The sequence below is a fragment of the Diceros bicornis genome, chromosome 29, assembly GCF_020826845.1.
Source record: "Diceros bicornis minor isolate mBicDic1 chromosome 29, mDicBic1.mat.cur, whole genome shotgun sequence".
Taxonomy (NCBI): Eukaryota; Metazoa; Chordata; class Mammalia; order Perissodactyla; family Rhinocerotidae; genus Diceros; species Diceros bicornis.
In genome coordinates this window covers 32,821,865-32,849,051 of record NC_080768.1, presented here as the reverse complement: position 1 = coordinate 32,849,051, position 27,187 = coordinate 32,821,865, and the positions used below count along the sequence as shown (strand labels likewise).

Below are 27,187 nucleotides of genomic sequence, written 5' to 3'. Positions count from 1 at the left end.
GTATTTATTTTGCTCTGAAGTGAGTCTCTTGTAGGGAGCATATAGATGGGTCCTGTTTTTTTATCCATTCATACACCCTATGTCTTTTGATTAAAGCATTTAGTCCATTTACATTTAAAGTAATTATTGAGGGCCGGGCCCATGGCATAGCGGTTAAGTGCATGCACTCCACTGCTGGCGGCCCAGGTTCGGATCCCGGGCACGCACTGATGCACCACTTGTTAAGCCATGCTGTGGCCGCATCCCATATAAAGTGGAGGAAGATTGACACGGATGTTAGCCCAGGGCCAGTCTTCCTAAGCAAAAGGAGGAGGATTAGCATGGTTGTTAGCTCAGGGCTGATCTTCCTCACACATACACACACAAAAAATAAAATAAATTAAAAAAATAAAGTAATTATTGATATGTATGTATTGCCATTTTGTTAATGGTTTTCTGGTTGTTTTTGTAGTTCTTCTCTCTTCCTTTCTTCTTTTGGTCTCTTCCCTTGTGGTTTGATGGTTTTCTTGAGTGCTATGTTTGGGTTCCTTTCTCATTATTTTTTGTGTATCTATTGTAGGTTTTTGGTTTGTGGTTACCCTGAGGTTCTTATATATTGACATATGTATATATCAGTCTATTTTAAGGTGATAGCCACTTAAATTTGAACACATTTTGAAAGCACTACATTTTTACTCCCTTCCTTATGTTTTTGACATCATCTTTTATGTCTTTTTATTTTTTGTATCCCTTAACTACCTATTGTAGTTATAGTTGATTTTACTACTTTTGTCTTTTATTCTTCCTTCTAGCTTTTTAAGTGGCTGATCCATTGGCTTTACTAAATATTTGCCTTTACCAGTGAGATTTTTTACTTTTATATATTTTCTTATTTCTACTTATGCCTTTTCTTTTCCACTTAAAGAAGACCCTTTAACATTTTTTGGAAGGCTAGTTTAGTGGTAATGAACTCCTTTAGTTTTTGCTTGGCTGGGGAAACTCTTTATTTCTCCTTCAATTCTGAATGATAATTTGGTCAGGTAGAGTGTTCTTGGTTGTATGTTTTTTCCTTTCAGCACTTTAAATATATTATGCACTCTCTTCAGGCCTGTAAAGTTTCTGCTGAAATATCAGCTGATAGTCTTTTGGGGGTTCCCTTGTATGTGACTTGTTTTTCTCTTGCTGCCTTTAAGATTCTCTCTTTATCTTTAACTTTTGCCATTTTAATTATAATACATCTTAGTCTGGATCTTTGGGTTCATCTCGTTTGGAACTCTCTGTGCTTCTTGGATCTGGATGTCTATTTCCTTCTGCAGGTAAGGGAAGTTTTCAGCCATTATTTCTTCAAATAAGTTTTCTATCCCTTTCTCTCTCTTTCCTCCTTCTAGGGCACATTTAATGTGAATGTTAGTATGCTTTATGTTGTCCCAGAGGTCCCTTAAACAATCTTCATTTTTTAAAATTCTTTTCTTTTTGCTATTCTAATTGGGTGATCTCCACTATTTTGTTTTCCAGATCACTGATCTGTTCTTCTATATCATCTAATCTGCTGTTGATTCCTACTAGTGTATTTTTCATTTCAATTATTGTATTCTTCAACAGAGTTAGAAAATATAAGAAAGAACCAATCAAAGCCGAAGTTCTCACTGTGTTCCTCCATTCATCTCCTGAGTTCAGTGAGCATCTTTATGACCATTACTTTAAATTCCTCATCAGGTAAATTATCTCCATTTCATTAGGGTTTTTTTTTTTTCTGGATTTTATATTTTTCTTTCTTTTGAAACATACTCCTCACTTAGTTTGACTTTTTGTGTTTGTTTCTATAAATTAGGTTAAAAAGCTACCTGTTCTGTTCTTGAAGGAGTGGCCTTTTGTAGGAGCATCCTCTGTGTAAACTCCATATGCTGATTGGCTTTGGCAGGCTAGCTGGAGTGGGTCAGGGGTTCTTGGGGCACACTGTGCTGGGACGGCCCTGGTGGGACAGCTGGAACTGAAGTGGGTGTGGGCCAGGGAGGGGGTCCCAGGGCATGCTGCACTGGGGCTGCCTTGGTGGGATGGCTGGAGCTGGGGCAGGTGCCGCAGGGGCACTTAGGGTGCATCACACCAGAGCTGCCCTTGGGGGGATGGCTGGAGATGGTGTGGGCCAAGGTTCCATGGTACACTGAGGCAGCCTTAGTAGGCCAGCTAGAGTGTCTGGCCATGCTCTAGCCTGTGCTATCAAGATGCAGGGGGAATGCCAAAATTGTGCTCAGTAGTGCCTCTGACCCTGAAGAGATTTCCAGCAGTTCTCTGCCTGTTTGGCAGATGCTCTAGGGTTAGTAAATGGATTTCCTTCCTGTATAGTCTATATAACCACCTTATATACTCTACAAACAACTCTAAAAATGCTGTTTTCTCATTGTGCACCAGGGCCTCATGTGGGTCCCTCACTTATATCCCTCCCTGCTTCAGGTCACCACCCTAGGGGTGGGGTTCGTGTCATACTGTGTCTCTGTCTTTCCTACCCATTTCTATGTGGTCTCTCTATTGTTTTTTGTGCAGAAGCTGTTCAATCAGCCCTCAGTTCTTCAGGAGGAATTGCTCTATATGTAGATGTAGATTTGGTATGTCCATGGGAAGGGGTGAGTTCAGAGTCTTCCTATGCCACCATCTTGGACCCTCCTCCTCTATAATTTTTCACTTATGACATTGTCTAGAACACACTCATATTCTTGATCTTTCTCAAAGTATTTGGACTTTTAAAGACAATGATGCTAGGGACGAGACCATCTCAGTTTCCTTGAGTATCCTAAATAAATTATTTAACCTATGAATCAGAGGAAATGAAAGAACAAGTTTTAGGTCATTTAAAATTTTTTACCTGCATGTCTAACAATTAATTTTAACTAAAAGTATTAATTTCTGATCTTTTGTTTTTCATTGACAGTCACTGCGCAGTTGTCATTCTGTTAAAATACTTGCATAGCACTTATTAGAATATAAAGGTTTTTTTTCCATATGTAGTATTTCTTTTGATTCCTGTTGTAGCCAAATATAGGAAGTGGGACAGGATATTCATGATGCTGATCTCTCAGATGTGGAAATTGAGACTCAAAAAGTAAAATAAATTGTCAGACTCTACTGGTAGGCATGAGATTAGAACTTTCTTTAGTTACTATTTCTTAACCTACTCTGGGCTCTTTCCACTTAACTGCACAGCATCTTATCTATGGCTGGACACACAAAACTCACCCCGTTGTAAGGAAAGATACATTGAATTTTTCTCTAAACTTAGAGAGAGCAAGGTTATTTGATATGTCATTTAATTGCTTGTAAAGATGCCTCCAGCTTTTAAAAGTAGTCTTTATAAGGTTGAACAAAATATTTATAACTCACTCCTATCCGTTTTAAGGGGCATTTTTAATTAGTTATAGAGGAACATGGTTAAATCAAACATTCACAGGCAATAATTAAAATAATGTTAAAAAGATGGGTTTATCATATGTTTAAAGATAAGAAGTTTTGCAAAGTGCAAGGAAATGGTTGGACAGGTGAGAATAAAGAAATTAAAGAAAACCTGGACTAAAGTAATTTAGGATGAAGGACCCAATTGATCTCTCATATATCTTTAGAAAAGTGAATCCCAAAATGTGAACTGTGAGATGTTACCACATGCCCATTAAGTAGAAATTAGTAGATGATAAACATTTGGAAAATGTTGCAGACAATAGCCTTGGCTGAGTGATTAAAAATGCATATTAGCATAATTTCTTTCTTCAGTTTCCCTGTTTACAAAATGTGAGTAATAACAGTACTGACTTCATATAATTGCCAGGGGATTAAATTACTGAATCCATGTAAAGTGCCTAGCACATTGAAAGTATTCTAAAAGTGTTGATACTATTACGTAAAAACCTTTGAGAGGTCTTACAATAAAGAAACCTCTGTAAACGTGATTAACTCAGCTGTTCTGAAACATGGCTTACCATAGGATCAGTACCTAGTAACATAGCACAGAAGTTTGGAAAGTGCTGTTATAGACAATCCAGTGAGTCCTAAGGACTAGCGGCATGAAAAGCAGTATGACAGCCTCTCCTAAATAAAATGCTTATTACTATATTGATCAATGCTAATCTTCCTGTTTGTTTGAACGCTCTTCCTCCTTTATGTTTTGTCTGACAAATTCTTCCTCATCTCTTATGGAGAAATTGAAACCATGACCCAAATTCTCCACCCCTTCTTGTAACCACTCCGTTTGCACTGTGATTTTACAGAAATTCCCATCAAGAGATTGACTCTATTTCCCTTTCTCTTGAATTGGCTAGTCTTGTGAGTTATGTTGGCCATTAGACTATCACAGAAATGATGATGTTCCAAGACTAGGCTTCAAAAGACTCTGCCTGCTTCTCTTCCTCTGCCTTTACCATAAGAACATACCCAGCCCAACGAGTTGGATCATGAGACATATGGAGCAGAGCTAGGTCAGTCCTGTTGGCCTAGCCAAGGCCCCAGACATGCAAGGAGTCTAGTCTGGAAGAGCCAGCTCAGCTAACCTCTGGGCTGACTTTAGATACATGAATGAGTCCAGTCAAAATTAGCCAAGGCAGGCTCAGATCAGGAGGATCTCCCAGCTGACCCATAAATTTGTGAGAATAATACATGTTTATTTTAAACCACAAATTATGGGGCTTGTTACAAGGTATTATTATAGAAATAGCTACATTAATACAACATCTTTAAATCTTAGCCCAATGGTAACTTGTCCATGTAACTTTCCCTCACAGCACACAATCTGGTTTCAGTGCTCTTTCTTATTTTCCCTTAACAGTCTACACTCACCTCTTTCATGACACTTGTTTGATGGTATGTAATCTCTTGTTATAAGGAGAGTGAGCTTCTTGAAGTCTGAGTCAATGACTTTTATTTATGAATGCCTGACTTGTAGTGGAGGGGCTGGCACATAGCAGGTGATAGTGCCCAGGTCATTCTTTAATGTACAATTTGTGTCATGTTTTTAAGGCCCTTATGTCTTCTGAAAACGATAAAATAGGTCATCTCCTTGATGGAGCATCTACTCTATGCAAGATCACTATTCTTTTAAAAAAATGTTATTTGTCTTAGTAGTATATGCCCTTTAAATATGTATTTACCTTATCATCTGCCTCAAGTTCTTTCTCTCCTAAAATCATTCTACATGAGTGGATACATGGGACTTTGTTATAGTATTATTATTATTTTTTTTTTGTGAGGAAGATCAGCCCTGAGCTAATATCTGATGTCAATCCTCCTCTTTTTTCTGAGGACGATTGGCCCTGAGCTAACATCCGTGCCCATCTTCTTCTATTTTATATGGGATGCTGCCACAGCATGGCTCGACAAGCAGTGCATCGGTGCGCGCCCGGGATCCAAACCACTGAACCCCGGGCCACTGCAGTGGAGCGCGCGCACTTAACTGCTTGAGCCACCCGGCCGGCCCCTATTAGAGTATTTTTTTAAGCTTACTGTATTAAGCATTAACCTTTATATTTGAAGACAAATTTCATTTCACTGATTTCAGGAGTAGTAAGACATTTCTTTTTTCTTAAATAACTTTCAGGTATCAGAAGGATACTAAAGTTGAGTACATCTTTGGCCCTGTTGTCACTTTATTATGTTTATATAATGCACACTCTAGGATGTCTCTGTTCATAACCAGAACTAGCCAGAAATAACTGAAGACGTGGTTAGTCACTATACTATTTCTTGAACATTTACTTTGTGCTCAGTGAGCTTGATATGATTATCTCCTTTCAAAGATAAAGTTTCTTGGCCAAGGTCATGTATGCAGAGAATGGCAGACTCAGGATTACTGCTCCAGCCTGTGTTGACCTCAAACACATTTTGTTAACGGATGCACATTTTCTCTTTAAAATAAGATTAAAACTAACACTCATTGGTTGCTTTCTAAGTATGATGTAGTGTGCTAAGGGCTTTACATGTATTTTTTTCATTTAGTCTTCAGACTTTGGAAAGAATCTAAAATTCTATTATCATACCTATATTATAGATAAAGTAGAAATGTTAAGTATTTTGCTTGATATCAAATGCTAGATGATAGGATTTGAATCCAGACTCTGTTATCATGTAGTAAATGCTAAAATAATTTTTTTTAATGAATGAGTAACCCCTATCCGAATGTTTGACCAAATTCTAACAAGTGTTGGCTAAAGAGAACAAACATAAATTAGCGCAAAATAGCTTAATCCACCCAGAATTAGTTCCTAACTAGACAAAGCATTTTTTAAACAACAAAATTTTTTTTAATTTTTTTGAACAATTTATTACAGGTTCAAGCTATTCTGTTAAGTTTTCATCAGGATGAGCAAGTTATATCTGGATCTTTATGCCAGTCACAGCATTCCTCTAGTGAAAATCTGTTTTGACCAACTTGACTTGGATTTATTTGCTCTATTTAAATAATTCTGAAATGTTTGGCTTGGTTTTACCTAATCATACTGATTTACCTAGTTCAAGTTTAAAAATCATACTGATTTATTTAGTTTTACCAATTCTCATTCTATCAGTAATTTAAATATACAGTCATGCAACACAAGATGTTTCGGTTGATGATGGATTGCATATACGATGGTGGTCCCATAAGATTAGTACCGTATAGCCTCGGTGTGTAGTAGGCTATACCATCTAGGTTTGTGTAAGTACATTCTATGATGTTCGCATAAGGATGAAATTGTCTAACGATGCATTTTTCACAGTGTATCCCTGTCATTAAGCAATGCATGACTGTAATCAGCTTTAAAGGGCTGCTTAACTTAAAGTGGTCAGAAATAACAGTTGGAACCACTCATAGCCACTTCGTGGATATTCATATCCACCCCTGCTAGTCCCATAAGATGATCCAAAATAAGAATTACATGGTCAAAAAAGTTAAGGAAATGTTGCATATATTCCCTTCTTAGAGATCCATCGTATATATTAGATCCATCATACACCTAAAGGTTTTCAGAAATCTAGAATAGAGAATGAGGTTTCATTTTATTCCATAGCTTCCCAAACTTAATTTGAAAAAAAAAGTTATCTTTCTATGGAAATGGTATTTTGTTTAAAAGAAAACCAAATTTTGGAAAATACTAGTTTAAACCAATTTTTATCCTTCTTTTAATTTATAACCAATTACTTTAAATAGATCAGAAATCATCTTTGAGTAGATCACACTATTTAAACTGGCTCTGACCAGCTCTAAGTAGTCATAAATAAATTCTTGGGAGCTTTTAGCACTTTAAAAACCATTTAAAACAAATTCCGTCAGTCAAGATGTATTCGAAATGTGCAAAATTGTACTTATTTTCTTAACATTCTCCCATGGAGAAGCATAACGTTTTCTATATAGTCTGTAAAAATAACCCAAGCATTTTGAGGAATAAGGTGAATGGTATCCCAGTTATGTATGACTAGGATTATCTCAGAGTGTAGAAAACTATCTCCTAAGGAAAGTTGTATGTGTGTGTGTTGGAGTGGGGTGGAAATAATCCCATCTTTGCTTCCGGTAGCCTCATAGTGTCTCACTCTTGAGGCCAGAGGGAGAAATTGGGTTCAATATGTTAACAGGTATCTGGAAATTGTCCTTGATGTGGAGGGCATTCCAGGTCCTGCTAGGATGTGGCAGGAGGTGTAAAGAGGGGGTCCTCATTGGGATTTCAAAGTCCCACTCATGGAGTATCCTAAAATGTCAATAAAAGACTCTTTATTCATAAATAACTGATATGCAGTAATTTACGACTGTACATTTATCTTGAAAAGTCTGTAACCATCCAGTTGTTTTTTGCAAACTCTACATAAAACATCCAAACCGTCCATTTTGTTCAATACAATATAACACAGCTGTTTGGCATTACCAAATATATATGTATATATATTTATAGATATGTACATGTGCTGAAAAAGAAGCCAGTGCAGCCTTTCTAAGAAGTCCATCCAATTATTTACTGTACAACATTCAGAATTTACATTGATAATACAAGGCACAAAAAGTGTGGTATGAAGCCAAGGCCATGCTTTATTCAAACTCTCTCCTCTGGCTTACTCACTCCTTCAGCTTCATGTCAAATTAAGTGTTCAGTTCTGCTTTTGTTTTCTGGCTTTGAACACATCAAATAAAAGTTGAGAGTGGTATGGGTTTAAGATATGAGTGACTTGGAAGAACTGCCCCCTCCATGCTCCTTTGCCAAATAAACAGAACAAAATGAAATCTATTCAAAAATTCTTCCATACAGAAATGGAGGTAAACGGTTGCTCATAGTTTTTGAGTTTGGATCAGGAGAATAAACCAGTTTTCCTCACTGCTTATATTTTCAATATTTCTAGGTTGAGACTTACTGGATTGCATGTACTAATTAATTACAATTATGAAGAACAGGAAATTTTAAGTCAGTCTTTATTCCAATTTAGAAAAGGAGAAATGTTTTCCTGCCAAAGAATTCCCACAGACTTAGTTTTTCCGAGCTTCTTATAGAGAAGTTTTGAATGGGAGCAGCCAACATCATAATCTAGGACAAGCCTTGGAGAGTACTTCTGACTGAAAATTTTCAGTTACCCTCTGATGAGGCTTAGAGCGAAGCCTCCTGGTAAGGGGTGAGCTCCTTTCAGCATCATCAGCTTGCTAATGGCAGGATATTAGAATCATTAGGTCTATTTCTGATTGTAATGTCTGTGTTTCAGTAATGGAGTCATGAGGCATGATACTCTGCTTACAAACTCCTCTCAAATACCATCTTTCCTTTTCATGATTCAACAGAACCACAGTTAAATCGCTACCTACCACATCTACCATGTTTTAAGGGACTTGTATAATTAGTCCAATTTTGGAATTTGTATGTAAATAATGCTTGAAATAGTGAAATACTTTCTGGGGTCAGCAAATTTGAGGCAAAGGACATTTTCATGGTAATCATGCCTTTTGCAAAAGTATTTAACACACATTTCCATTCATGCAAAGAATTACATTACCAAATTGAGTGATATATTTTATAATTCAATGCTTTAACTTTTTGGAAAAAAAGATGTACCTCCTGCTGAACTCAATATTAGGGATGGGGGAGGAAAATCTTTAAGCTTAGGCTTAAACATGAAGCTTACTGCCTTTTATATCTTTGGGTTCAGATGGAGGGTGGGTTCTAAGACAGAAAATTTAATGTTACTGTCTTAGGCCCACCTCATGAGGACATTCCAAATCCATGATCTTCACAGCAAAATAAAAAAAACAAAGTAGTTGCTTCAAAAACCACAATTATTCTATGTGAGTTAAATTTCCTACTTCAGATCACAGTACTACACACTAGCGACTAACAGCCAGGTCTGATTTCCATCCCCTTTTATCTTTTAAAAAAAGACAGCATATAAATTGCCATTTCGATATTGTTGACGACCCTGGAGTGGGGATGTGCGGAGTCCATGGTAGACACTGGCTCTCCTAGAATTGCTTTTGCAAAAAACACCACATGCTGTCAATACAGCCAAACAGCTTTATAACTGCAGCTTTTGAAAGAGTTTGGAAATTAAAAACACAAAATATGCAACACATCTAAGATTAGTAACATTTTCACTTTGTGACATTTGACAAAATACAGTTTTGTTTGTAGTTCAGGAAAATTCTATGCAGACAAAACAGTGGTAACTGCAAAAATGGTGGCCATTCAGCTTTGGCTAACGCATTGATTTCAAATACAGCGCTATGGCAACTAACACCAAAGGGCTAATGACATTTTGTCACTATCTGTAGGACGACATTTTGCTCTCCCATTTGCTGTGGCTGTCACCTCTAGTCAGTCAATGGGAGTTACTAAGGATTCAAAACTTTGCAATGTTTCATGAGGAAAATGAATGAAAATGGGCCACGCAATGGGCCAGAGAAGAACATTTCTCAGCTCCTTCATGGTTCCTGTGACCTTCACAGATCTGGAACAAAGAACTCTGAGAGAACTTCACCTTCAACACGTCTGATAGCTAGAATAGTCAATGCTTTTACAGAGGGACTAAGAAACTGAAGAGAAAAGTGGCAAAAGGGAAAAACAAAAGCACATCAAAAGATTTTATAACATTTTGAAACTCACAGGTAGATTTGCCAGAAGTCTGACAAGTGGAGAATACTATCTAAAACCAATTATATCATTTTAATATTCTACCCTTGCTTATCAATCTTGATGTTGAGAATTTCCATCAGGAAAATAGTTGCAGTGAATCTAGAACTTTTAATCCAAAGAGAACCCTGTTTGGGTGATTTGACAATATCCCCTCTCAAAGCCAACTGAAAGAAAAATATAGGGACAATGGCAAAGGATAATACCTGAAGTTGGAGATAAAAACAATAAAAAAAGAGAAAAGTTCCCCTCTTTAAAGACAACTGTGTCAATTCCTATTCATCTCTTACAAAAAGGCCAATAAAATTTTTGTGGGAGTACATCTGAGTTTTATGAATCTGTACCGGTAAATGAAGTTTGCATTTAAATCCATAGAATGAGCTTCTTTTTGGCTTAAAGGATTTTAATGTAAACCAGGAAGACTGCACAAGCAATGTCGTAAAAACTGTAAATTAACTTTATGATGCTGCAGTCTGGTAAAGCTGTGAAGTACAACATTTTGGTGGCATAATTTTAAGTCACGTTTAAAGCATGACTATTAGACTTAAAGGCTTTTGTGGACTGAAAGATTTGACACTAAGCATGATATTTTGTAAAAATTTTAAGTAACCTACCAAGTATTAAAGGCCACTTTAAATTTCTTGGTTCATTTTGCAGTAGGACAATAAGACTTCTAAAGTAAGTGCTTGAACTGACAAGTAAATCTCTTTCAAGAGGGGCATTTGTGTTGTGACAGGCAAATATTCAAATAGAACAAGGGTTTAGGTCACAGTGAGTAACACAAGTTCAAGTGTCAGTTAAGTCTATCTGATCTGCAATTTCATGCTCCCCCGCCACACACACACACACACACACACACACACACACACACACACACACATATATCTTGGTCTGTAAATCTCACAAACATGGGTTCTCTTTGTAAGTCTAATGTAAAATACTGCACAATCCTGACACGCAATGGCCATAGAATTCATACATTTCTGTAGAAATTCTATGTAAGATCCTAGCAGAAATGAGAGAAATGTAAAGAGGAGCAAAATGGACTGAAAGATAGATTTGAACTTTGGGCTGAAATCAGAGATGAATCGTGTTAATTTGCTTCCTCTGTCACTCAATATGATATGATGATCAAGTGCATTTATAAAACCCAGGCCAAAAAAAAAAAAAAAAAAATCCATGGGAGGAAAGTCTAGACATTCAGGGATTGATAATAATCTCTTATTATCTTAAAATAAGCATCTACATAGATTCTAGGGAAAACATTAAAATTTTTCATCTGTTTTAGAATATAAAAATGTATCAAAAATCTAAAAAGGATCTGTGTGGATTCATAGAAAGATGAAATAATTATAAGGCCAATGAGAAGAGAAGAGTAAAAATGGGTAGGATGATTTAAAATAAAAATCGTCCAAGATGGATAGGAACATAAGCTCTATACTGTGTTTTCTACAAGTTACTATTCAACAGTTAATGCAGATTCTTTCTGCATATCACCCATGCCAATCAACTCTCGAGTTTATTTTGGGTGACTGACCATCCACTTCCACTTCTTTCTCTTTCAGAAATTGTATCAGGGATGTCAAATGATTTACACTTTCATGCTTTCTCTCTCTTGCTCCCTCCAAGAAGTAAACAAGTTGATCAAACTAGCAAAAGGATGTTTTCCTGATCTAGATATGGTATTGTGAAAATATGCTTGACAGTTCTAAGGGGATTTGTTTGTTCTAGATAATATGCCTTTGGTTCCTGAGAAAAGCAAGATGCTTTTGAATTTCATGTAGCACAGCCTTTTATCAAATACAGGGGACCATATATACCATACATTCGTTAGAGAAAATGGCCAACACATTCAAGAGTTCTTCAATGCCTTACCCATGGTATCATAATTCAACCTATCTTTAGGTCTTTTTCACTTAGGTGTAGATTCACAACATTTTTTTGTTTTTTTACATGGGATCTACAAAAACATTGCTTAAAAAAATTGACCATATACCCACTGCCAAGTACTCCCCACCTCCCCCAGTCTCTATTTTTATTTTATTCTAAAACAGCCAACCCCTAAGTAATTGATAAGCCTTGTGGTTAATCTAGGTCCTTGACTTCAGTTGTCCTGATTATGGACAGCTAATTAAAACATCCACCAGAAGACGAGCAGGAGCAGAGCTGTTCGTCTTTAGTCTACTAGGACAGCTTGTCAGAAATGATTTAATAGGATAAAACATGGAATAAAGTGTTAAGACAGGGGTCATGAATTATCTGTGGATTTCATTTCTCCACAATGTCATTGTCTTTTATTTAAAACATAAAGTAATATGTTAATGGTCCTGTAGAGAAAGCATACTTGGTGAAGTTGACTTATCAGAGCTTGAAGGCTCCCTGAACAATGCGTGTGGTTTCTGGAACACTGTGGTAGAGGTATTCCTCAGGTCTATTGACTCAGATATCATTTAGAGCAAAGACTATCTGGTAATTTCCCAAGAGGCAAAAGGAGGAAGACCTATAGCCCTACGGAAAGATTTTGTGATAACATAATACCAAAAGGCTAGAAAATTTCAAGAACCTGGATTGAAAAGTACAGTGAAACCCCACATCCCCTTATAACAAGGTTGGGGAACCAGATCAACACCTGCATCCTAGAATTACAGCTTATTTGAGGCCTGTGGCATCTGCAGTTCCTTTGTTTCCTTGGATCTGATTTGACCACTTTTGTCTCCAAATCCGTGTAATAAAGCTGTGTTCTAATAGCACTCTGTATTTTGAGTGGCTTAGCTGGGAATAGAGATGGTCCTGGTTTGTTGAGCTAGAAGAAGTAAATTTTCATATTGAAAAGTCTAATTATGCTCCTTGAAACCTCTCCTCTACTGTAATGGGTAAAGAAGGAGAAGAATGGGGGTAGATTTGTCCTTGGAGAAAATGATGGTGGGGTACACTGCAAGAACCAGTTTGTGGTCTATCTAACCTCTCAATCTTATTTCCATTAAGTGGCTAGAATAAATAGGGAATTGGTGCTGGTGTGATGTAGTCAGATTCTAAATTCTAAATGCCCTCCTTGACGTTGTTGAAGTCAAATGGGTTAGCAACCCTGTTTTACTTCTAAAAGCCAGTTTTACAATGATCGCTGACATCACAGATGCCAGTCGGTAGAAGACTCTGACAATCTGATACCAGAATCAGCTGGCCCTTTGGGGCACATCATTAAAAACCTGTTACAAAACATGCACTTATTCAATCTCGGCCCTCCCAGCTTTATTGTAGCTCATCTTTTCCCTCAGTGACTTTTCTCTAGATATGCCCTCTCTTTTATCCTTGCCACTCCAAATATGAGAAGTTCATCAAGTGTTAACCCAAGTGTGGATTCAGAGGAGACAGTAGAGCCCTCTTACATTTAAGAGAGCTTCTGCTTTTCCCTATTAACGTATTTTACCTATATAAAATTCAATTTTTCAACCAGGGATTCTCACTGATTGTAAATGAAGGCTGAACTCTCCAAATGGCACTGGGCAGAAAGCTGCCTCTTTCTTTCCCATTTAAAGCAAATGTCCCGAAGCTGGCCGTCGCTCTGTCTCATGAGAGGAAGTGGACTAGAGTCCATTTTGCCTGCTGTAGTTGAAGTCGGCTTCATCGAGCTGGGATTCTGTAATGTTTGAGAGTTTCGTGTGTGTCCTCCCAATCTCTTCAAGGGCACAGGCCAGGGAGTCAAGGTCACCATCGTGCTGATGACGAGCTTCCCACAGGTTCAAAATGACAGCAGAGGGGCTACTTTGTGTAGCAAAATAAGATAAATTCCTAGACAGAGTTAAATAAACAAAAAATAATAAATCAAAATGAAAATAGAAAGGAACAAATAAAAATCACTATAAGGGAATTAAAAATGAATTGTAATGGATATTATTAGAATAGGAGTAGCAAGCTCCACTAAGGCAGGTCTGGCGGGCGTCTAGCTTGTGTCTCAACACTCAACTGAAACTGTACTTTGGAATGTTACCAATGACCTTCTTATCCTCCGAGTCTTTTCTTAGTCCTCACCTTCCTTGAGTTCTGTGTGTGAGTGTGTGTGTGTGTGTGTGTGTGTGTATGTGTGTGTGTATTTTCCTCTTGACCACTCCCTTGAAAAGCTGTATTTCATTACCTTATGTGATGATGTAATTCATTCCTATTTTTTCAAAATATCTGACCTCTCTTTATCTCTACCTTGGTAAACATAAGGGCTGTCAAGATTTTATCTTTGATTTCTTCTTCTTTCCTTCCTCAGTGGGATCATATACTAAATGGAGTAGTGATCAGCTCCAAGTGGACAGTGTCTAAATCTGTACCTCCAGCTTTATAGGTTAAGGTGAGCTAGGGATTGCTAAATGACCTTAGAATTGACCATTTAGATATGATTAGATGTCTCTCCAACTCCTCTAACTCAATGCATCAGAATTTATATAATCTCCACGCTCTAAATTGGCCCCCAACCTAACTATAACAAGTGTGCCAGTAATTACAACTATCTTTCTAATTTCTCACAGTAGGACATTTATTTTTCAGTCTTCCCTTTATGTTGTTTCTTTCTGTGACATACTCATCAGCTTTACCCTTCCTTTCCATTCATACTACTTATATTTAATTTATGCTCTATCATTTTCATGGTGTGAATCACAGCAAAAGCCTTATGCCTGCGAACTCTCTAATACACACTGCATTCTATTTATTCAATCATCAGACCTACTCTACTTGTTTCCAATGCCTTCTCTGGTCTGGCTTCACCCAAGCTATGGCAATATATATATATATTTGTATTTTGTCTTCTTTGCTCTTTGAGCCATTAATGCTGACTTAGGTAATACTTTGCTTCTTGCTTTCATTCAATCTATTCTGCTCACTAGGAATACCCACTTCCTCTCTTTACCCTTTGTTTATCAAGACCCTACACTCCTACAATGCCTGGTTCAATTCTCATCTCCTTTTTGCTCAAAATGATTTAATTCTTCTCTGAACTTTTTCTATGCTTGTGCTTCAATTTTCATGTGAGTAAAATTCTTATATTTTTCATGTGTGTGAGCTTTGCCTTCCCAGTGTGTCTCCAGACATCTGGAGAAGGATCATAGCCAATAACTTTCTGATTCTGCAATAGCACTTATCATAACACTATGACAGATATGTATTCAATATCCATCTACTGAGTAATTAATTGCTATGAGGTTTTTTCAGATGATATGGGATCTTCAATGAAAACAAACGATAACCTTTTGGACAATAACTTTGCTATGATGAAGACCAAGACAAAACAAAGGATTAAAGGTCACAGATTTTCATAGATACTTTTACAGCAGGACTAGAAATGTCACCTCTGGTAAAATTCTGATGAGTTGAAAAGATTTTCCAGAATGAACCAAGAATTGCCTATTTTGGGGATGGTATTACTTTCCATCACCATACTCAGCATATAATCACCAAGTAGATGCACATAGCGAAGAGCACTTGGAAGAGAAGGCAAGCTTTAAAGGGCACATTATCATTTACAAGCAACACACACACACACACACACAACAACTGTGAGTGAATAAAGTGCTATTTTATTCAAAGGTCTTAAGGAGCTGTTTAAAGCTAGTTGGTTGCCAAATAGCATAAATATCAGAGTACTACATACACTTTCCACTATGTATGAATCTTTATTGAGAAAGGGGGAAGGCCAGCTTAAAAATGTTCTCTAGTTTCTTTTTCTTCTTTCCTTCCTTCCTTCCTTCTTTCTCCCCCTCAGCCCCCAGCCCTGAAATCAAATATAGTTATTTATTTCTATACTATTAGAAGTGGCAAAGCAAACCTTGCTTGGGTTAGGTGAAGGGATCCTAGCTCTCTTATTTAAGAACTTTGTTTTGAATATTGCCAAGAATATTCTTCTTGGTTGTGTGGAGATGTTTGTAGGGAAAGTTGCATTATGTTTCCAAGTCTATAAATAAATTGGTATACCCCAACAAATATTCAGGCAGAACACAGACTGAAGGAACAGCTGAGAAAGAGGCAAACTGAGAGACTAGGTCTGAGTGGACTCCGGGTGGGCTGTGTGACAATCTCTTTGCATGTAATTTATGAGAATAATGGCCATGGGCATACATTTATACCTGGCATGGGTAAATAATTCTTTATGCTCTCCACTGTCATTTCAGAAAGAAAAAATAATGACAACAAGCACAACAATAAATTCAGCACAAATTTCTCATCATTTCATTGAGGATTTATATTTTGTATTTGCTATACAGTGGACTACTATCCTGTGGGATTGACTGGAATCCTTGTGATCCTATTAACCCCAATGTTACACTTTATTCTATACCAAGGGTTGACAAACTATTTTTCTAAAGACCAGATAGTAAATTTCTTGAAAATATTCATTTATTTATTTTGTGCTGAGGAAGATTCGCCCTGAGCTAATATGTGTTGCCAATCTTCCTCTCTTTGCTAGAGGAAGATTTGCTCTGAGCTAACGTCTGTGCTAATCTGCCTTTTTTTTGAATGTGGGTCACCACCACAGCGTGGTGGCTGATCACTGGTGTAGGTCCGCACCCAGGGAACTGAACCTGGGTGGCCGAAGCAGAGTGCGCCAAACTTAACCACTAGGCTACGGGGACAGCCCCAATATTTTTGACTTTAGTGGCCCCATATGGTCTCTGCAGCAGCAACTGCCGTTGTAGTGCAAAAGCAGCCATACACAATACGTTAAGTGAATGAGCATGGCTGTGTTCCAATAAAACTTTATTTAGACATCGAGATTTGAGTGTCATACAGTTTTCACATGTCACACAATATTATTCTTCCTTTGATTTTTTTTTTTTTTTCCTGACCATTTAAAAATCCTAAAGCCACTCTCACTCCTGGGCTATAGAAAAGCAGAAGGTGAAGCCATAGTGCTGGTCCACTATGCAATGCTGTCTTATAACCCAAACTAGGTTTCCAGAGGTAGTAGCTATTGGAGAGAAGATTAGACTGAACTTTCTGTTTTGTGTTTCATCTGAAAATAAGCAGCTACAGGGCTAAAGTTGCTGAACCCCCGAATTACATATCCTGCCTCAAGCACTCTGAGACCTTTATCCTTGGTAAATGATGGGGATCTTTGACATTTCAAGACATGACAGGAAGACCTGGGAGTAAAAGTGCAATAATACAACTTTAGGAGAGGCATAAAGACTTATGTTTTGGAGCTTGTGACGAATCTTTGTCCCAGCACCACATTAAAACTATTCATGAATCCCTGGGGGGTGGGAAGGTATCATAAGTCTGCCTGCCCAGAGGAAGAGGAACAGAGTGGAGAATGACTCCTGCCAGCCACATGGTTCTGAAAAGTCCTGAAAATGTCCTGATTTGTAGAAAAGGCAGCCAGGACGAAAGGACGCTAAGTGATCGAAAGAGGCAGAAATATAGTTCTCACTTGGCACAGGTCTCTGAACATATTGTGGCAAGTGAAATGTACTCCCCAAAGCATGTTTCAGGTTTATTCCCTGAATTTACACAAGCACACTCAGCATAACACATACAAATCTCAAATTCTACTTAATTGTAGTAGATACATACGGGGCACGTCAGCCTTATTAAATATGATACAATCAGCTTTGTGATAAACAGACATCCTATTAAACTACACTTACCTGTCTACACCAGAAAAATTAGTATACAAAAGACCCCAAAATCCTAATGCAATAGGCTATTTCATGAAGATACTTGAATTATTTTACTGCTTACATGTGTGTATTATTACTTTTTGAAAATTGCATACCATATATCCATTTGGTTATCTCCATATCACCCTTTTGAAATCATTGTGATTCTAAACTATGTGACCCAGTTCTTTTTGTAATAATGCTGGCGTGTTTGGATACAGCAGGTAAATGCACACACAGTTTAGGGAACATTGTTAATACTAGAAAATGGAATTCATAGCAATAGTTGATTTTATGTTATTTCTGAATGTCTTTGATTTTTCTTTTTGAAATCAGAACATTTAGCAAAAGCAATAGTCCTGAAATTCAAGTGAATGCCTCAAAATAAAACTTAATTTTTTTCTTTCTCTTTGAAAAGTGTTTAAAGCAGTGAATGTTTATTATTCTGATCTTAGATGCTTCCAAGTGTTACTTTTTATGCACTGAACTTCGGGGAACATTTTGTCATAGCCTTTTCAAATTCTGATCGACTGAGGTAATTTTGAAAAATAAGATTTATTTTTTTTTGTGGTGTCATAAAGATGCTGCATACTATGCAGATAAGATTATCTACTCTCTAAATTTTAGGAATTTACTTTAGAGTCATTCTATGTCTTCAAGTTAATTCATTTGTTCTAAGCCCTGTGGACTCAATGACTTTATCTTTTCCTTCAGAACTCTTGCTGAAAGAGTACAGATAAACTGTAAAAAAACATACTAAGACAGCTGAATGAATTTATCCATGTGAGTTCATTGAGTAGTAATGGTTTATTAAATTTGATTTTGTTTTCTTGAGCCCACATGCTTTCTAGTCATTTGAGTTTGGGGCGGGGGTGGGGGTTGTTTTATTACCAGGACTAATTTCATCTTTCTGAGAATTCCCCACTTCCCTCCCCTATCCCCAGATAAAATCCCATGTTTTATGTAGAAGCCAGGGCAGAATTGGGAACATGAATCTTTATCTAAGCGATTTTGCAAGCTAGACACAGGCCAACTTATAATGGTGTATATGGGTCAAAAACCGAATTCTTATACAGAATCTCAGTTTTCAAAATACATCTTTAAATTAATGACCATGTTAAACTAATAATGAAAATTAGGTTAGATTTGAGGATTTGGGGAAAGGAGCTATGAGGCCTTCCATTTTCTTTTTTGGGGTACAAAGAGGAGAGGAGAATTGAGGAACCATGATAAAATTCTGCCATATAAGGTCTTTATATACTATTGCAACACAGGGTTAATTTTATGAAAAAGAGAAGTGGCTAGGTGCCCATTCAATATGAATTTAGAGATACCACCTTCTCTTTAGTATACTTGAAAGCAGTATTCAAATGCAAATGTATTAGGGACTAGTAACATCTAAAGACTTAATCAGTTAACAAAGAGATTAGATAACAGTAATGGAGGGAGGCACAGGTCTCTGTGTTTTAGCCTTGGGGAAATGCACAGAAGAGCTACCAAGGGCACATTGAAATTGTAGCGGGACTCTGTGCGTGGCCAATAAGGGACTCCCTTTCATTCTGAATTCCAGATAACACAGCTTTTATTTTAATTTCTCAAAACCATGCTACCAGGGGGCTGATATACTTATTAGCAAGCCGTATGCTCTTCTTGTGACTAATAGTAGAAATGAATTTCCTACTGAAATATAGTAGGGGACCACATTTAAGCTGTGGTGTAACATCCCTAGCATAGAAGACACCTCACACCAGGTACATGCCATCATTTCATTGGGAATTTAGGAGTTCACCCAACACCTTCCAGTAGAAGCAGCACTTGCGCCTCTAACATGAGGCAGCAAGTGTGTGTATGTTCTACAAACTGTTGCCATTTACATCTAAGTCAACTTTTTTTTTTTTTTAGCTATTAAAAGCATATTTTAAAAATATCTTCTGAGTAGGTTGGCAGTATAAAAAGTGAAAACTAAGTTAAGCTGCCTATAATAAACTGGGAAACATCATTACAAGAACGGTGCACAATCCTACTGTATAGTACCAAATAGGGAATTGAAATGTAGTCATAATGAAAAAAATATTAATATCCTTGCTATCATCCTAATTGTCTCATTTAATAAAAGCCTCTTATGTGACCAAAACCAACCCTCCATATGGTTCTTTAAATGCAAATAGAAGAGAAAAGCCATTTATACTGAACAGCAGTAATTGGACACACCATAAGCATTTGGCCGGTTCATCAAGATTTCATCCCCAAATTTCAGCCTCACTGGGTACTCAATAAACAACAAAGTAGCTTTCAGGATAAAGCAAGTCAGTGTTTCATTTTTCAAGAATAAGCAAAAGATGTGCACCATAATGTAACCTCTGCCTATTGCCCCCTGTGCCTGTAAATGAAGGGAAGCTGGTATGCAGACCCAAAAGGAAAGGATACGGGCAGTTGAAAACAATATGCTTTGTCTTACCCTAAGAATGCATTAATTATTTTAGGCCAATTAATTTGGCAATAAAATTCCCTTCATAGTTTTTGTTTTGTCTATTCCTCATCTGGTTCTTGAAAGGGAATAGCAAGGATTCTTCCTTCTTTGGAAAACATTAAAGGCCTGGAGCCTTCAGGACCCCCTGCGAGTTGCCAAATGAGAATAAAGCCCATTGTAGACCCTATTTTCAATTCTCCAGTTTCATTCCTGACAGGATACACCTATGACAATTTCTCATATTTGGAGATGAAAATCACAAAACCAAATCTCTACTTTTCTTTGAATTGGGATATATCATGGAAAAATAGGTCTCATTTAAATTAATTTTCCTCTTCAATAATGTTGAAACATTTTCAAGAATCCTGACAGTGAAGTAGGATGACCACCACTTGTTTCAAGGGACAAGATCACAGTGTTAATCCTGAATGAGGAAGGGTGAAATATTTATACCTCTCCCTTTGCTAAATACTCAATATAAGTTTCAATAGAACCTCAAATAATTGAAAAGAAATAGTTAATCACTTAGAGGACACTCTAATGAATTAGGTAAAATCCTTCCTATAATTTCATTTTCTCAAATTATGAGAACATCATATACAGGCATACTGAAACATTATCAGCTTTTACACTTTTTTTGAGACAGCACTTGTGAAGGGGACTACACAGGCTATACAGGGGCCTTGGCATATCCATCTTTTCTGAAAACTACATTAGCTTAAAGGAGGGCAACCCATTCCTTCAAAGACCAGCACAAATTCACCCCTTACCTAGAAGGAATACAACCCCCCTTGTCACCACCCCCAGGAGCTTACAATCGGGAGCAAGACTTTGGTTCTCTTGGAAGAACATAAAAAGCTGCTTTTCCATATTGCCTTTAGGATGGATACCTGCCACTTACAAACCATATCAGCTTGTTCGGGGCTAAGCTTGTCCTAGGGCTATCTGTTTCCAGCTTCATATTAGTGGGCAGTTTCATGAGTCATTGACATATGTGGAATGAAGCCCACACGCCCACCACTTTGCTGGGTTGGGTCCCTGGGGCTTCACTGTGGGGGCTCTTCAAATTTCAGACCCTGCCTAAGTCCACTGGGCCAGAACCAGAAAATCTGATTTGGGTTTCATCATATTTTGCCTCCAAGGATCAATGTAATGCTATCTCCCTAGGTATTAATTCTCCGCAGGAGAGTCATGAAGATTGTTTTTTGGGAATGGCAGCCTCACATCCATTTTTATATTTAAAGATTAGGATGCGTTTTCTAGTCTCCAGCCTGAAGAACCAAGAAAGCTTAGTTTGGTGGAATCATAGCGAATCCCCGAAACACAGGAATGAATGTATCTAGTCTCACTGATCACTGAGTGGCCATCCTTACTGGTCTGCCTGTGAAACAGGCATTCTGTATATATTTTGTACTCATCTTCTTCCCTCTCTTTTCTCCTCCCTTCTTCCTTCACCCCAAAAGAAAGCTGGCACTGGGGCTGTTCCACTTCTAGTGGATTCTCAACAGTTATTCAGAGATAGATTAATAAGCTGCCCTGCGACCTTCTTCTGTCCTTTCCCACTGCCCTCTGGCCATTTCACTGTTCCTGTGCATCTAATTAATAAGGTGGACAGAAGGAATGAAAGGATATGACCTCAACGTGACAAGATTCTGCTTCTCATTAGAGGTCCTGTTAAAAGATATGGTGGAAAAAAAGTTATTATAGCACTGCTTATCAGCCAGGAGGTTTGAAGAATTTCATTTCTTCATGATTTCTCCACCATCACCCAGGAACACTAACATCCAAAATATGTTTGAACTATTTTAACCAGCTGACTAATAAGAAATATGTTTCTCTGGCAGTGCTTACAAATTTTCAGACAAGTATACTATTATGAAAAAACTGGTAATAAGATGTAATTTATCTGCTACTTTCCATTTTGGAATCCTTTCTTCCATTTAGGCTGCTTCCCTTCTATTCATCCTCCTATATCTCATGTACTTGATCCAGCATTTGTTCCCATAGCAACTTGGTCAAGCTGGCTACGTTTTCACAAGGTTTCTGGAATATGAAAATCATGAGGCCTTAAAGAAGAATGAGCTAATGGTAGAATTTCGAGAACCGTCTAAGACCTGAGACAAAAGACAGGAATCCTCCATAATGTAAGCCACGTAACCTGATTTCTTTTGAGACTAACTTTCAAAATCCTTTGATGCTTGTTCATATCAAGTCTATTTATTAGGAGGCAAGCTTTTAAGGTCAAGTATACTATCAAATAGTATAAGATAGTGTCATTCATTCAAGAAAAATTTATTGAATTTCCTAGATAGATGGTACGATCTAGGTTTTTAATAATTAAAAAATAAAAAAGTGTCATAAAAATACAAAGTGCTATTGGAGTTTAGATGTGGGAGACTACTTCTAGCTGAAACAGTTACTTTATAATATTATTTAATATGTTTAGTCGTCAGCAATGCTCTCCACCACCTACTGCTATGCACTCAATTCTTATTTCTCAGCCCTACCCACCTACCAATCGCATGTGGACAAGAGCATTGAAGTGGAGAGTTATTGAAGCTGAATTTAGAGAACAAATGTGCAATCTCAGCTTTAAAATGCAGCAAGTATGGACTCTGAGTAATAGTCACAGTTTGCTCACAGAATCTATAATTGCGACTGTTATCTATGACAATCTTTGCTAGGCTGTGTAGCTTATTTAGCACGATCCAGATGCCGAGCAAGTTGCAAGGCCACCTGTGTTGCCGCCTTAGAGCGCACATCTCTGACATTTCTCCCATTCTCATCAATTGCTAAGCCTTTAACGTTATATTCCATGTCTTTTCTCTCCTATTCAGATCTAAGCAGAAATTTGTTTGGAAAAAGGCAGATTATCATCAGTGACATTTGCATTTACCAAATGGAGGGTAAGAGAACGTTTTCACTGGCAACAAAATAAAAACAACTGTTTCCCTCCACTCTCTTTGAAAACTCTTCCTTCATGGTTTGAGAGCTATTATTTTGCTGGCTTTTAACACTTTTGGAAGTTGAAAGGAGGGGAGAGTCAGGTAAAAGTGCTGTCACAAGATCAAGTAGGTGAATTCTCCAATAGAAAGATGGACTATGTGCTTTGTGATCCAAGAGATGATGAAATCTCAAGCTGTGGAACAGCTTTCTTACCCAATAACACTGGCATATTGACAACATCAGATTTCTATGTTTTAACATACATTGGTGATCAGTTCCATATTATAGTATTTGTAACCATAAGAGGCCCAGACCTGTGATTTGAGATGACGCAATAGGAAATTGTGATAAATTACATCTGAAAATCCCCTTCATCTCTATCACATGTTTCTTCCATGTAGGAGAAGATATATTTTTGGTATAGTAATGAAAACATAAAAGGAACCTGACAATTTTTGCAAAATAAGAATAGAATTAGCTAACATGGTGCAAGGTGATTTTCAGTAGTCTTTCTCCTTTTCTGCTTTTCTGAACATCTTGGTGGCCATCTTTGCTGGAACCACACCAGCCTGTAGAAAAGGACCTTATCGTGTGCCCCTCCCACTAAAAGTTTTGTATGCAGAGCCAGATGAGAAGCCTCAGCTCCAGATGTTACTCTGACTGAAGCAACTGATCCTATAGAAGTTCTACTAAACGAGGGCAGACTCACTTAAATGAGGGGTCAGCAAACTACATATTGTAGGCCGAATATGAGTTGTTACCTGTTTCTGTAAAGAAAGTTTATTGGAACACAGCCATGCCTATTTATGTATTCTCTCTGGCTGCTTTCACACTACAGAAGCATAGCTGAATAGCTGCTGAGTAGTTGCAACAGATCCCATATGGCCGAAACTAGTTACTACCTGGTTTTTTAACAGAAAAATGTTTGCTGACCTCTAATTTAAATCATTCTCACTCCACGGTTAGACTACTTTTGGAGAACTAAGGTAGAGAATAAAGAAGAAGGTAGGAAATACCATTCACTGAAGGTGAATACGTTAATTCAATAAGATTTAAAGATAAAAACAGATCACACGTATTCACGCTATTCTAATTTGCTATTGATTATGAAAATTCAAAGAGTAACATTTATTGAAAATCAACATTTTCTGGACATGGTGTTTGAAACTTTCCATAGAGTAGGTTGTTTGAATTTCTTATATCAAGGAAATTTAGGCTTTCCTGGAGAAGGCATCTTAGGAAAAAACAAAAGCAAGGAAACAAAAAGGCGCACTAAGTGCTCACATTCTGTGACCCCAGACACTGGAGAGGGCAGTCTGCTCCTGTGTGGCCACTTACAGCTCCATATAGCCCAGACACAAAAGATGATTAACCTTAATCTCTAGTATAAAATGCATTTTCCCTACTGTGCAAGGTTAGAAACGATGACCTGGGAGGCACTCATTGTAGTTCTCTTATGTATAGTGTAAGTAGAGAATCAAATGGAACAAGGCAAGAACATGTGCATACTCATTCAGCAAATTAATGACAGCATCCATGGGTACATAAAGATTTTGTGGCAATTATTTTCTTGTAAATAGTTAATTAAAAATCATAAACTCTTACAGCCAGAATGGATTAGAGAGTTAATGTAGTTCGAATTCTGTGAAGCGCATTTGTAAAAAAAGAAACATGGGGATGGTAAGTGATGTGTGGAGGCAGACTGGTATTGGTTGTAGAACCAGGGATGCCTTGCAGATCTTTTGAGTCCTTGCTCATTGCTCTTTTTTTTTTTTTTTACCAAATTCTGTTCTCTGGGTTAGTTTTCCATTCTTGTTCCCATGTTGCTCAGAAACTGAACTTGGCATAGTCATGGTGTTCATGGATTTATAAACGAGATACCTCATCCTTTGTCAAAGTTGCTGGAAGATAGTCAACCTAATTTTTTTTCCCTGTACGCTCATACATTTTTGTATTCTTTCATTTTCAATGTATGCCTTTCCAAGAATGTACCTATTCTTTTCAGGCCTGCCTGTCTCCGTATATTCCTTTTTCTCTTGCAGCAACATCTTCTCTCTTGATTTTCCTTTCTAAGCCTGACTGCTTTCTAATTGGGTCCCATGTTCTTGGATTCTGGATCCCTTTTCAAACAGGGAGCGTCACTCTATCCTTTCTTGGCAGACATCTACCTCCCTTTCAGAGAAGAAAGAGTCAGGTAGGATGTCTGTGAAAATAAAGAACGAAAAATGGAAATGACAGACCAAGCCAAACAGTGAGAAAATAAGGCTTTGCTCAAAAGTACCAAAGGAAAAGGAAATAAAATGATTCTGGCAATCTTGTTGTCTTTTCTCTATTCATTCTGGGGCATGAGGGTGGATTAGGGAGAGGGGAGATATGATTTGTCAATGCCTTCTCCCTGCTAGTTATCCCTCAAGCTGAGCCAAAACCTGCCTGCCCCATCAGTGCTGCTCTGGATAGCATCACATCTGCTTTTTTCATCTAAAGTAATAAAGCCCATTATGAATCTCTCTATTCTACTCTCAACTCAACCATAACGTTAGCACAGAAACGAGTAGTGGCCATTTAAGCAGCAGACTCATTCGCGGTGCCTAGGTAAACTTCTGCTTGTTTAATGCCGTCTGCCTTCAGACCTGAGAGTTATCATCTTCAAACTTCCTTTCTTTATATTGAGGCATTCACTTTTGCAGGCTGAGCAAACCCATTAAGGGTTAAATAATGCTTCAGGCTACCCCAAGGTAGGGAAGATATCGGGGCGGAAACCACATGGATACACCCAACCCACTTTAATTTTCAAAGCTCTTGTAGTCAAATCCTCTTTCAGAAGTTGCCCTCAATTACCTGTTGATGCTGTTTTTCTGTGCTAACATCTGCCAGTCCTTGCCTTTGGCATTGGGGGTATCAAATGTAGCACAAATTCGCTGTCTGATGGAGTAGGGAATTTTGAAGGCTTTGGGGCCAGTCTGTGCAGGGAAAGTGCTGTCCTCTTGTGCAAAGAAAGTGATGGTTTCTCTTTCACTCTGTTAACAAAATAAGGAAAGCATGATCAGATCCTAGTGGAAGCATTACTGATCAACGTTTTTATTTTTCAAGAAAATCTGTGTTAACATACATGCACAAAATGCTTGCCTGTTGTGATGGACTCAATAAAATATATTGACAAGAACCTCTCTCTTCTAAAACAGTAAATAACTTCTCTAGTAGCCCAATAAATGGTGTACTAGAAATTTACAACACCCTTCACTCAGGGGAGTCACAATCATCAGCTTCTTAACATCCAAGGAGATGTTAAGTCAGGTGAGAGCAGAATTGTACCTTTTTTTTGGCCTCTCGGTGATAGATCTACAATCAGTAGGAAGAAGGTACAAAATGACACACTTCAGTTCAGTGTAAGGAAAGACCCTCTTGTAGAGCTAACCAAAGATGGATTGGCTGATCAAAGGAGCTGGCTGGGAAGCCACTTGTCAGGAGAGTTATAAAGGGGAACTGATGGTACGTTGATCATCTTAAAGTTTGCATTTCCCCCATTCCTAAAGTTGTGTGATTCTATTGTAAATATTTTGATCTTGTTTCAGAATAAATTGCTTTGGTAAAATATGAGCCAGCCATGAGTCAGGGATGAGATCTAGACTAGTCTGTGGAATGGTGCAGGCCTGCCGTCTGCTCACCCGGCTTCTGATTTAGAGCTGTCCAATGAGAACTTGTTATTTCAGTACATCACAGCAATTAAATCATCATAGCCAACATGAAATCACACAGAAATTGGTCAGATTGGAGTGGTTGCTGATAAGTTTATGTGGACTAACAGAATTTTAAGACCTGCAAAGTATTTGATTGAATCACTCCCATGATTATGATATGTTACATGACAAAAGAGATTCTGCAGCTGCAATTAAGGTCCCTAATCAGTCAACTACGAATTGATCAAGGGAGAGATTTTCCTGGGTGGGCCTGACCTAATCAAATGGCCTTGAAAAGAGAGAAGAGACAGCTCTTATCTGAAAGTATCTCTCCTGCTGCTCTGGAAGAAAGCCGACAGCCAT

At 37.7% G+C, this 27,187-nt stretch overlaps 1 protein-coding gene across 6 annotated transcripts in view; it reads right to left on the bottom strand.

Moving 5' to 3' along the window:
- Window positions 1–11,115: 11,115 nt before the first annotated feature.
- The window catches only part of UNC5D (unc-5 netrin receptor D), a 520,162-nt gene continuing 504,090 nt past the window's right edge, over window positions 11,116–27,187 (bottom strand). For 5 of the 6 annotated variants that reach the window (XM_058525192.1, XM_058525193.1, XM_058525190.1 and 2 more), the window contains 2 exons: window positions 25,986–26,164; window positions 11,116–13,880 (listed from right to left, as the gene is read on the bottom strand). In XM_058525192.1, the coding sequence (XP_058381175.1) occupies window positions 13,676–13,880; window positions 25,986–26,164 (384 nt within the window). In that variant the 3' untranslated portion in view covers window positions 11,116–13,675. The remainder of the gene's footprint in view (window positions 13,881–25,985; window positions 26,165–27,187) is intronic. The other variant, XM_058525195.1, reaches the window with a different exon arrangement.